We start from the raw sequence: 11079 nt of genomic DNA on the forward strand, positions 1-11079 counted from the left end.
TTCCATTACATTATCGATTAATTTTTTCCAATATCAAATACTGACGTTTCTCAAATATCGAATTTTGTCAATGTCAAAAGAAGACACTGTTGGATGCATAAATGTTCGATACTGAAGACCAATACTAAAATTCTGGGCAACTTTACTCGGATCAGCTCTTCCAACAACTTCTATCTCGAGTAAAATGCACGTTAGTTTTACCTGGTTCATAGGAAAATAGTTTGACACTTTATTGAGTCTTTTACCCAGCGTTACAACCCAGGGAATCTCTAATAACCGTCGCTTCCCTTTGTATCAGGAGGTTCCCTAGAGCGCTACACATGTTAGCAAGCACGAATCAAAACAATACAACATGGAGACCTAAGGGGAAAAAATACTAGGCTTAGAAACAGTCCGCTCCCTCGAACAGGGGGCCCGATAGGAACCACAGCCGGTTTTGCCGAAAGCCGCTCCCGCCGGGGACAAAACCTACGCTGGTGTGAACTGTACCATCGAACCTGAGATGGGAGTCAGCGGCTCGCTGTCTTGTACGGGGCTGCAAGGCACAGAAATGTCCCCCAGGAAAAAGCAAACTGCAGGGCAGCAGTGGCACCTCTCTACCTCCCTAAGTGCACGGGGTCTAGATTTTGCCGTCCAAAAATTTCATTTTTCCAGGAAGGAAAGTGTTAGGAATGTCGGAAGGAAATAGTTACCAAAAAAAAAAAAAAAAAAAAAAAAAAAAAAAAAAAAAAAAAAGACACAAGAGCTTCAGGATCGGGCCAAATAAATGTCAGTCCTCCCGTATCTGCCAAGGGACTGCAACAACTGGAGCACTCTTTTCGGCAGCAGGACCGCCGACACGCCCGGCAGAGCAGAACCAAACCCAAAGCATTTCCCCCGGTGTCACGACGGCTGTCGGCTTTGGGTACAGAGCGCTCGTCCCCAGCCCATGCTGGGGCTGGGGCAGCCCGCGAGCAGTCACTGCGGCCGAGTGCTGCTGGAGGTGCCAGCCCGGGGGCATCCATCCTGAGAGGTGCCCGAGCCTGGGGAAAGCGAAATGACAGCAAGGGAGGGCCGGAGCGAGGTGCTGACGGGGGAACAGCCCGGCTGCATCTTGGGGCGGCTTGCAAGCATAGCGCTGGGGAAGCGATGGGGCAGCAGGGGCTTCCTCTCAGCCACTCCGTGCCCGGGAGCCGAAGCGAAAGCCTGTACGAACCAGCGGGAAAGAAGCCGGCGGCGATGAAGAATCAGCGGCGCCCAGGCAACCGGCCGCCTGTGAGCGCGGTCCGGGCAGGGCTCCATCGGCACAGAGAAACAAATGCAGCCGCCACCGGGTCTGGTCCCTCCGAGCGCCGCTGCCCGGCCCCGGCCCCTCGGGTGAAGCTGCCCACCCTGAGTCAGCCTGCCCTCTTCGGGCAGCGCTGGCCTCGGCGGAGACGCCCGAGGACACCAGCCGACGGCGGGGAAGAGCCGCCAGCACCGCGCCGAGGGCCCGGGCTCGCAGCAGAGGCTTGCAGGAGATTCAGTCCAAGGCGGGAGGCTGCCCCAAGCGGCTGTCGCGGCTGTGTCGGGATACAGACAGCCTGAGCAGTTTCGTCGAGAGCGCCGAAGCCCCCTCTTGCAGCCCAATCCTGAGCCCGCGCCCCCGGTCTCTCTGTCAGGCTCCAGCAGAGAGAAAACAATCCACCGACCCAAGCACTTTCCCCAGGATCCGCCAAGGTTTTAAACGGGCACGGCCCGCGGTAGAGGAGCCGCAGGCTGCACGATGAGGCCGCCATCGGCCGGGAAAAGCAGTTCCAGATCCCTGTGGCTCCTCCGACTGCATTGCGTTCACACCGCTACCGGCACCCGTAAATTCAGCCAGTGATCCCGGCTCTCCGGCAGAGGAGGGATAGCTCCATCTGGGACTGGAGTTACCAAAGAAGTGATTAATGCGCCCGGCCAGAGATCCTGGATCCCTTCTGTCTCCCATGGAGGGAACAGGCAGCAGCGCTCATCCGTGCAGCCGGGCAAGGCGGCTCAAATCTCCGCCAGGCCCCACCATCCTCCTCACCGTGCAAGAGGGAAAAGGAGAGATGTGGTCTGAGCTACGGCCTGAGGTCTGCTGCGGGGAAAAAATATCACTGGGGAAATCCGCGTCCACTCTCAGGAACGACACAAGCAGCAGAGGTAAGTGTTAAACTAAAGTTTATAAATTAAAAAAATAACAACAAAACAAGTACAGCGGGTAGCTTACAAACATTCACAATTCATTTGAAGTAAATAATCTAGTTGAGTGCACAGTGCCATTAAAAGAGAAATGGAGGGGGGGAAAAAAAGAAGGGGGAAAAAAAGCAATGAGTTATCTTGGAAGAAAGAGACTGTAATTACATTGCTGAGCAGATAAGAAATCCCCACCCCTGGAGAAGAGCTCTGCAGAAGAATTGTAAAAGGCACTGATGGTATTAAAGTTTCCTGTTATATTGATTTCTTAAAAAGCCTGACTAGAAATATTCACATTGAATATAAAAATAACAACAACTTTAATACATCTGGAAAGTGCGAAAAATCCATAACTCCTCCCTTCCCGAACACGGAAAGATCTCAGGAAAAAAGGAAAACAAGAAGACAGGAGTTTCGATATAAGTCTCACCCTTTTGTGACATATTTATCCTTTGCCAGGGATCATGGAGTACAGGAAGAACATGGGCAACAAGAGCAGGGGGACCTGAAAGAGGCTTCCATACATTCAGCACCATACAAGGCACACTCAGTTTGCAACAAGTCAGAAGACCAAGGACTCAGATGACAAAAATAATCTTCCTTACAATCCACTGAGAGAGTCCTTGATCTCCGCTTTTGAGCTGCATTTCGTTTTGCCGGTTGTACTTTTTTTTCCTGTCCTTTGTTTTCTCTCTTTTTCTCCACACAAGATCGAGTCTCTACCGATCCGAAGCAAAACAAAACAAACAAACCAACAAAAAGTCTACACCAAATACACTGACAACATGGATACCATGAACAAGTTGTGCCGAATCGAGAGAGTCCTCGGCTGGCGGGATGGGGACGGGGTGAGGGTCAGGGTGGGGTGGCCAAGAAGTCCTACATTGAAAGAGGAGAGGGTGAGGAACCATCCAAAAATATTATTAATAAAAATAACAATAAAATAATAATAAATACTGTCCGAGGCACTGAGAGCTGCAGCTGGGGCTCTGGACTTGAGAAGCTGAACGGATGGATTGATGGATGGGGGGGGCAGGGGGAAGATGGGTTTCCTGGCTGCCAGTGCGTATGGTGGGGGTGCCGGGGCCGGGGGGGTATGTATGTGTGCCTATCACTGGGTGCCGGCGGCTGCAGCGCAGGTGGACAGAGCCCACCCGGGAAGGCAGTAGTAGGGGTAGTAGTAGGATGGCTGGAGGGAGAGCAGTGAGGGCGGCCGCAGCACCTCGCCAGGGTGGTACTGTCTCTGGTCGTCGCGCACCAGCACCTTGACGGCCACTTTCTTGGCGGCGGGGGCGGCGGCTAGGAGGTCGGCGGCCATCTGCCGCCGCTTGGTCTTATAGCGCCGGTTCTGGAACCAGATCTTCACCTGCGTCTCGGTGAGCTTCAGCGAGGCGGCCAGGTCGGCCCGCTCGGGCCCCGACAAGTACCGCTGGTGGTTGAAGCGCCGCTCCAGCTCGAAGACCTGCGCGTGGGAAAAGGCTGCGCGAGAGCGCTTCTTCCGCGGTTTCGGAGCCGCCGCCGCCTCCTCCTCCCCCGGCAGCAGATTCCCGCACTTGCCCGCTCCATCCTCTTCCTCCGGAGGGCTGCGATCTGCGGGCAGGGGGAGAGCACGGCGGTCAGGGCAGGCAGGCACAGGGACAGCGGCATCCCCGCTCCTCGCGGGGCCCGCACCCGCGCACAGGCGGCCAGGCGCGCTCCCTGCGGGCAGTCCACCGCGACGGGACGAGCGGAGAGCCCGAGCAGCCGCTGCCCGTCCCGTCGCCGGGACAGCCGCGGCCGGCAGCCGCGGCTTCCCGCTCTCCTTTAAGCGCCGGGCGCCCTGTGGGCTCAGCCTGGCCAAAGGCCCTCCCCGATCCGCCCTCCTTCGCCCCGCGGGACGCGTTTCGGGTTTTTTCTCCCCCTCGGCACAACCCCGGGGAGCCGGCGGAAAGCCACGTTCATCTCCCGTTCCCAGCCCGCCGGGGCCCTCCCGCCCTACTCGCGCGGGTGCGGAGGAGCCGCCATCGGGGCCGCCCCTACCTGAGACGGCGGCCGACATCTCGCTGTCGCTGAGGCCGGCGGTGTCCCGCTCCGCCGCCTCCGGGGGCTGCGTCTCCTCCTCCGCCGGCCGCCCCCCGCTCGTGGCTTCTGCGGGGCGGGCGCTGCCACCGGCGCCCTCCTCCTCGGAGCGCCGCTCGCCCTCGAGGTCCTCGCTGAGCGCAGAGTCCGAGTCCCAGCCCGCCAGCGTCCGCAGGGCCGGGGCACGGGCGGCGGGCGCGGGGAGCGGCGGGTCCTCGGCGGCGCCGCACAGCCGCCAGCCGCCGGCCGCCCCCGGGGGCGGCGGTCTCCCCGCCGCGTGGCGGGCGCGCTCCTCCTTCTTGTTGAGGATGGCTTGGATGGAAAAAGGCGTCAGGGCGTTGCCAGCGCGGACGGACATGGCCCGGCGACGGGCAAGCCCCGCGGACGAGCAGCGGACCGCGCCGCGCCTTCAGCTGGGCGACCGCATCGCCGGCCGCCGCCGCGCCGGTGCCGGGCCCTGTTCTGCCGCCGGGAGGGCGGGCGCCAGCGGGAGCAGCCTCTCTGCGCCACAGCCGGCCCGCCCGCCCATAGGGCCGGGGCCACCGGGGCCACCGCGCTGCGCCGGGCGCCGCCGCGGGTCCCTGGCGGCACGGGCGCTGCCTCCGCCCCGCTCTGTCCCGCCCCCGCCCGCCCTCCGCTTTTTCTGCCGGCGGCGCTGCCATCCCTCACGGCCGCCTGACAGCGCCGGCCCCGCGCCTCCCCATTGGGCAGCCCCCGCGCGGCCCGCCCGCCCATTGGCTCCCGCCGCGGGCCGATGCGGCTCCGCGGGGCGCGCGCCGGGGCGCGCCGCCTCTTAACCCCTTGCGGCCCGGGAGTGCCCGCGCCGTCTCCGGCGCCCGCGGCCGAGGAGACCCTGGGAGGGACGGTCCCTGTCCGTGGCAGAAAGCGGCGGCTTCCACCTGGAGAGTGTGGGATAATAGTTCAGAGGTGTTTCGGGTGTTTCCCCCCTCGCCGCGCCTCAGCAGAGCGCTGCAGCCCGGCGGCGGGGAAAGGTCCGGTCCCGACGGGAAAAGTCGCGGAGATGCAGTCCGGCGTGCATGGCTGCGTGCCGCTGGGGAAGAGCATCGGAACTCGCCTGTTTTGAGTTTTTGAGTCTGTCGGGGGCCGAGACGCCGTGCCGGTGCGGGGCTGTATGTGCGGAGGGGTGAGCGCCCAAGCCCCCGGCCGCCCGCGCCTGTCGGGGTAAACGCAAATCGGCCTCGGCCGGTTTTGAAAAATGCGTTTTTCACCATTGCGTTTGTTTAAAAACATGGTCGGGTTTATATTAAGTACGGTCTTCTGTCCATGGGGCTTATAAATCCCGTATTAGGAAAGCAATTTCTTGCAGATTGAACTCTTTTCCCTAAACGATGCTTTCCCTAAAAGAAAACGGCCCTACATAGGAAGACTTTGGAAACTATTACACACACGTGAATTGTATATGTGCGACTCGCTGCCAAAACAACAGTATGCCCCCAAGCACCACGCTTCTCTCTTTTTCAAATATTATTGGCATTCTTGGAGCTAATAAAAATACCAGTAAGCGTATCACGCAGGTACACGAGAAATGAAACGCCTGTGCTTCACGAACATGGGTGTTTGGTGCTGGGAGAACGCGGCAACATAAGGAGATAAAGCATATTAAAAAGATACCCGCAAACACGCTTTGCTCCATGAACTAAATTCCCAGGGTGTCACCGAGCTTCTCCACAGGCGCATGGCCACCGCCAACACCTCCCTACTTGATCGCACAGACATGAACTTCTGTTCGCAGTAGGCTACGGAGCGACAATAATTGATTATCAACGATTCTTGCACGAAATAAATGCTTTCAATCATAAATTTTACCCCCAAAATAAATCAATAAAATAAATAATCCCTCTTTCATACACAGCACGAAGCTGGAGAGCACCTCTGCATGACTAAGCGGGAACTGTCTTTATCTTTCTGAACAAACTCAGACCATTTTAATAACCTTGCCTGGACTCACCTTTTACCTAAGTTTTTTTCCCCAGGAAAGCCATCGCTTTGCCACCATAGACTTCAGTGTCACGATACACTAAGAAAATATCCAAAGGGGAATTTTTAAGAGCTCCAGATAAACACGAAGCATGTAGGGAAGCTGTGAGAAATCCGCTTATGAGAAGATACGTAGGGGGCTAGGAAAGGTGCCTTGTACGAGTATTTTAAAGGCTCCTTAACAGCCAAGAGATGAAATTTGGGATGTCAGAAGAGATGAGTGACCTCAGGCGCGGGGACAGAGGAAGGGCTCCGCTCTTTCAAGGGGAAAGGCTGGAGTTGCGGGTCGTGAGAATCGTGGTTTGGGTTGATGGTCGGAAAGGAGCTCGGGGCACGGCGGAGAAGGGGAGCCGGGACAGGGAGTCTCTTTTTCGGGCTCTGCTCAGGTGCGCGGAGCGCCGAGAGCGAGGCGAAGCGGGCGGCTGCCGGGGGCCGGCGAGCGGCGGGGAGGAGAGCGAGCCTTTCCCGGAGCAGCCTCCCGCCGTCCGCCGGCACAGGGAGCTCCAACACACGAAGACCCCGATTTACGGAATTTCGTGCCCGAGCTGTTGAACATACCTGCATATGGCTCACAGTGGCTGTAATTCTTTGCTAATTTACTCAGCTCTTCCCCCAGACACACACACCTCATTTTCTCTTTTTCTTTCTCATTTTTTTTTTTCCCCCTCCGCCTCCTCGGGCGATCTCTGCATCCTCTTTCTGATCAGAAAACCTCTGTCTGGGGGAGGAAATGCCAGAGGAAGAGGCCGGGAGGAGAGCGAGCGGGAGCGGGGTAAGGCGCAGAGGAGCGGCGGAGGGAGGCCGGGCAGGGCCGGCGTGCCGGGGCCGTGGCGGCCGGGGGCCAGCTGGGTGGTCCCGGCTCGCCCGGCCCCCAACCCCGCCGAGGAGACGGGCAGAGGGAGGGAGGGAGGGAAGGGAGGAAGGATGGGGGGAGAGCGGCGGCCCGGCCGTGCACCGCGCTGGCCGCCCTGGCGCAGGGCTGGCAGCTGCTCCCGGCCGCGCTCCGCCGGGGCGGTACCGGAGGGCACGGGCGTGCGGGGGCGCAGGGCCCCGCCGAGTGTGTGAGGGAGAAACCGGGCGCAAACTCTCCGCGCTGAAAAAGGCTCTGAGCGTATATGGTGGACGCAGTCGAGAGGCAGGGCAGCGCCTGAAACGGGGATGTCTGAGGGGGCACCATTCCCACCTTGCCTTCACCCTTGACAAGGGCTTCCACACCCTCCATTCCTTGCCGTCTGGAAGCGGCCACAAGCCTTAATACACCGTGATATACCAGAACACACGGATCCGCCGTTTCACAGACGTCTATAACATTTCAGAGGGGGAAAGCCCACACCCGCCATGCCGCACAGCTGCCTCTGCCCGCGCCCACCGGAGACCCCCGGCTCGCTGTCCCGGGACCCGGCTCGCTGTCCCGGGACCCGGCTCGCTGTCCCGGGACCCGGCTCGCTGCGCTCTCCCGGCGCTGCCGGTGGCCGGGCTGCCCCACCTAGAGGCGGCCTGGCCGCACTGCCCGGCCCGGGGCGGCCGTCGGGGCTGCGCTCGGCTCCCCGCACTGCCCGGGCCGCCCCTCGGAGCCGCGGTTGGTGACAGCGGGGCTGCGGCGGTCACGACGAGGCCGTGTGGACACTCGGGTGCCAAGGCACAGCCTCGCTGCCCGGTATCCAGTGACAAACCACGGCGTGAGCTGCACAGCGGGAGGGGAGCCTGCCCGGCTGCAGGGTGAGGTGGCTTTTCTCAGCCACCTGGGCCGTTCTGCTTGCCAGGTGAAAGGCAGCCCTCTCACAGAAGCACTGCATATGACATGTGGGGTGATGAAATGGGGAAAGATATGTTCTGCTCATGGGCAGCTTCTGGAAGCCTTTTTATCACATGTGAAAGCAGAAGGAAAAGTGGCTGCAAAACCTTAAAAAAAGCCTTTTCAAAGAGCGCAGTTTCTACATAATATATAACGTTGTATAAAAAGACCCAGATGATCCCCTGGGTGGGAGTGCATTGCACGGGGAAAAGGAAACGTTATAACTTTTCCTTCAGGGTAGGATTTGCCCAGTATTGGAAAATAATTAGTGGTGTAATCTCCATGTGCCAGTTCTGGGGCAGAGCCAAGCTAGCACAGTACCACTTCTGCCTTCCAAGCTCTTCTCAGCTTTAAGGCAGGCCAAGGAATTTCATGGCCAGGGGCTACCACACACTGTAGCCCTCTTGGCAGCACTTCCCAGAGCCTGCATGGTGGTAGGTATTACTTTTGCCATACCTTATTAGAGATGATTTTTTCCTAGGCACAAGCTGTCTCCCGATTTTTTCCTAGACACAAGCTGTCTCCCCAAACTAGTTTGCCTCCCAATATACTCAGAGCAATGCAAATCCTTTCTGAGTCTCCCGCTGGGTCTTCCAGGGACTTAGGTGGAAGATGGCAGAGGTACAAACAGTGCTTCCTTCTATAAGGAATTTGAATTTCTTGTTAGTAATTGGAAAGATTTCTGTCATGGCTTTTACTTCAGCTCTGCTGCTCTCTGGTTGTGCAACAAAGGCACACAAACATATCCTGTACAACTTGCTAGTTTTGCAGCAAAATCTTAGGTCATCTGCTTTTGAACAGGTTTTAACTCTATTTCTTGAATAATAACAATTTATTTTCAACAAATGCAACTGTAACTACACAGTAGATGACAGCTGTACATCTCTAAACCACCTTACTGTCAAGATTTCTCCATGTATTTCATGAGGGACCTCATAAAAGTAACTGCTGCAACACTCAGTCTTCAAATTGCTTTTTGCAGTTGACATCAGGATCCTGCACTGTTGCTCAGATGTCAACGGTAAGATGCTTCTGGATTTGAGTGAGAGAAGGATTTACCTTCTACAATTAAGAGAAAAATTTGAATGATTTTTAGAATTCAAGTGATTATGTGCAAATATAATGCTGACAATGAGAACTTTATGCTCACTAATGTGACAACCTTTTAGCAAATTAGCTCAGTAGGTTTTAATAGCTACTTTACAATCCCCTTCATTCCTTATATGGGGAAAAGCCCATGTCCTTTAGGGCTGGGAGGCTCAAACAAAAACACTCCTGCAGGAGTTTACAACCAAACTGAAAAGAATGCTTGAATTTTGCTGGTTGCATATATACAGGGATACAGTTTCTCCCAGTTTTATTGCTCAGAGATGCTGTTTCTGGGAAAACCAACTCAAATCTCCCTCTTGTTGCTTTACCTTTACACTAATAAATGAAGTCTTGGCATGCAGAGTACCAAACATGAAAATAAACCTACCAACATTTCATTTCACTGCAAGGCAGTTTCTCCTGAATTATTCCTCCGTGCAAGACCTTGAAAAAGAAAAGACATATGGGCTGTCTAACCACAGCATGCTCTCAGGAAGGAGTGAAGCTGCATGGTTGTGTCTGATACTTAGTGCCACGAGGCAACAAGTTCTGTACACACTGAGACTCCTGTCCCACAGCTGCCTTCAAGCATCACCAACTTTTGAAATAAATCCTCTCTTTGACTGTCTCCTTATTTCTATGCTAGGTTTCCTACTAAAGAAGTAAATGAATATATATTCCTTATTTTCTGGTGTAGTTACCTGTAGAGTAGCAATACAGCCTGGATAAGATTAGCATGTTCTACTAACAAAAAACAAATCACCTTATGCAAATGGCCAGGTGCTTCTCACAGTCATTACGTAAAGCTTTTGTAGACCCTGTATTTAGCTTTTAATCTGTTTTACTTTCAGTCCCTGATAGAAAAACTGAAGTAGAAACGTCATGTATGTGTGAGTCATCTGTATGGTATATCTACTTGTTCTGACCTTTTCCTTATTATTTAGTAAAATGTTTTAATGACTATTCACCATATTACAGTAGATGCATTTGCTGTGTGCGAGTCTCTATGCTTTTAAGAACACTCCTAGCACAGATTAATAATTTGATGTTTATTTGGTACAACAGCATATGAAGTCCAGGTTTTCTTTACCACTGCTCTGACACTTATACAGAAATAATAACCTTTCCTACTTTTTTTTGAAGTAGTTGAGCTCACTTTTCACATATGATGGACTGACTTGGTAACTAAATCAGTGGCTGCACTGGGGTAACATTTAAATATTTTTATTGCTTCTGATGCTTAGGTAAATCAAGTGAGCCTCTCGGGATACTGACACTGTTTACCTTTCTAAAGTGATTTTACCTCTTTGTCTAAGAGCCACCTCTTTATTGATGGCAAGTCAATAGTCATATTATATTAATGTTTCTATCTCTTTATTATTCATATCAGAAGTAGAGACCCACCAAAGGTAAAATCTGGGAGCGTTTGGGACTTATCAGTCATAAATTTACACAGATCACTGATTACTCAAAAATTTCAGAACTTGAGATAAAGAACTCATTTGTTTCACATCCTCCTCCCACTGAACAGGAAGCCTAAACTGTGCAGATAGGATGTGGCATTTCTGTGTGTGTTTTGGGCAGTCTCCTGCATGCAGTGCTGGCCGTTGGGATGCTGCTTTGAGGAGTGGACCTGACTCAGGAGCTCCTGTACTGAGTGTCTCAAACATTCTCAAACATGGTGTGTTGTGGAGATGAGAATTGTGGACTATCCATCCTGTTTTGGACCCAGGCCTGTGTCATTGACTTCCTATGTTGGAAGGGCAATCAGAGGTGCAAGGGCACAGCAGTTGCACTGGGTGATGGGTCTGGTCCCAGGAGTGGCCACCGTGCTGCCCAGCAGAGGAGGAAGCCAAGCAGTTTAGATCAAAAGTCTCACTCCATATGAGCCTCTGTTCTTTGAAGTGACCCCTGCCTCTTTGAGAGCATTGTGACACCTCTGGCGGAGAGAAGGCCCC

The 11079-nt window shown here is 54.8% G+C and overlaps 1 protein-coding gene across 1 annotated transcript; it reads right to left on the reverse strand.

Moving 5' to 3' along the window:
* Window positions 1-2149: 2149 nt before the first annotated feature.
* NKX3-2 (NK3 homeobox 2) lies at window positions 2150-4834 on the reverse strand. Its single transcript, XM_066185473.1, has 2 exons — window positions 4201-4834; window positions 2150-3771 (listed from the first exon to the last, which is right to left on the reverse strand). The coding sequence occupies exons 1-2, from the start codon at window positions 4595-4597 to the stop codon at window positions 3293-3295; spliced, it is 876 nt and encodes a 291-aa protein (XP_066041570.1). The 5' UTR covers window positions 4598-4834; the 3' UTR covers window positions 2150-3292.
* Between the last annotated feature and the right edge of the window lie 6245 nt (window positions 4835-11079).

Source organism: Chamaea fasciata, unplaced genomic scaffold (assembly GCF_029207755.1).
Source record: "Chamaea fasciata isolate MVZ Bird 193981 ecotype frontalis unplaced genomic scaffold, bChaFas1.0.hap1 SCAF_6, whole genome shotgun sequence".
Lineage (NCBI taxonomy): Eukaryota > Metazoa > Chordata > Aves > Passeriformes > Sylviidae > Chamaea > Chamaea fasciata.

What these genes read in the sequence shown, in the direction of transcription:
- NKX3-2 (XM_066185473.1), bottom strand. Translation starts at nt 4,597, where the DNA reads ATGTCCGTCCGCGCTGGCAACGCCCTGACGCCTTTTTCCATCCAAGCC. An exon ending in GATGTCGGCCGCCGTCTCAG is followed by an intron (nt 3,772 to 4,200) that starts GTAGGGGCGGCC and finishes CCCTGCCCGCAG; the next exon opens with ATCGCAGCCCTCCGGAGGAA.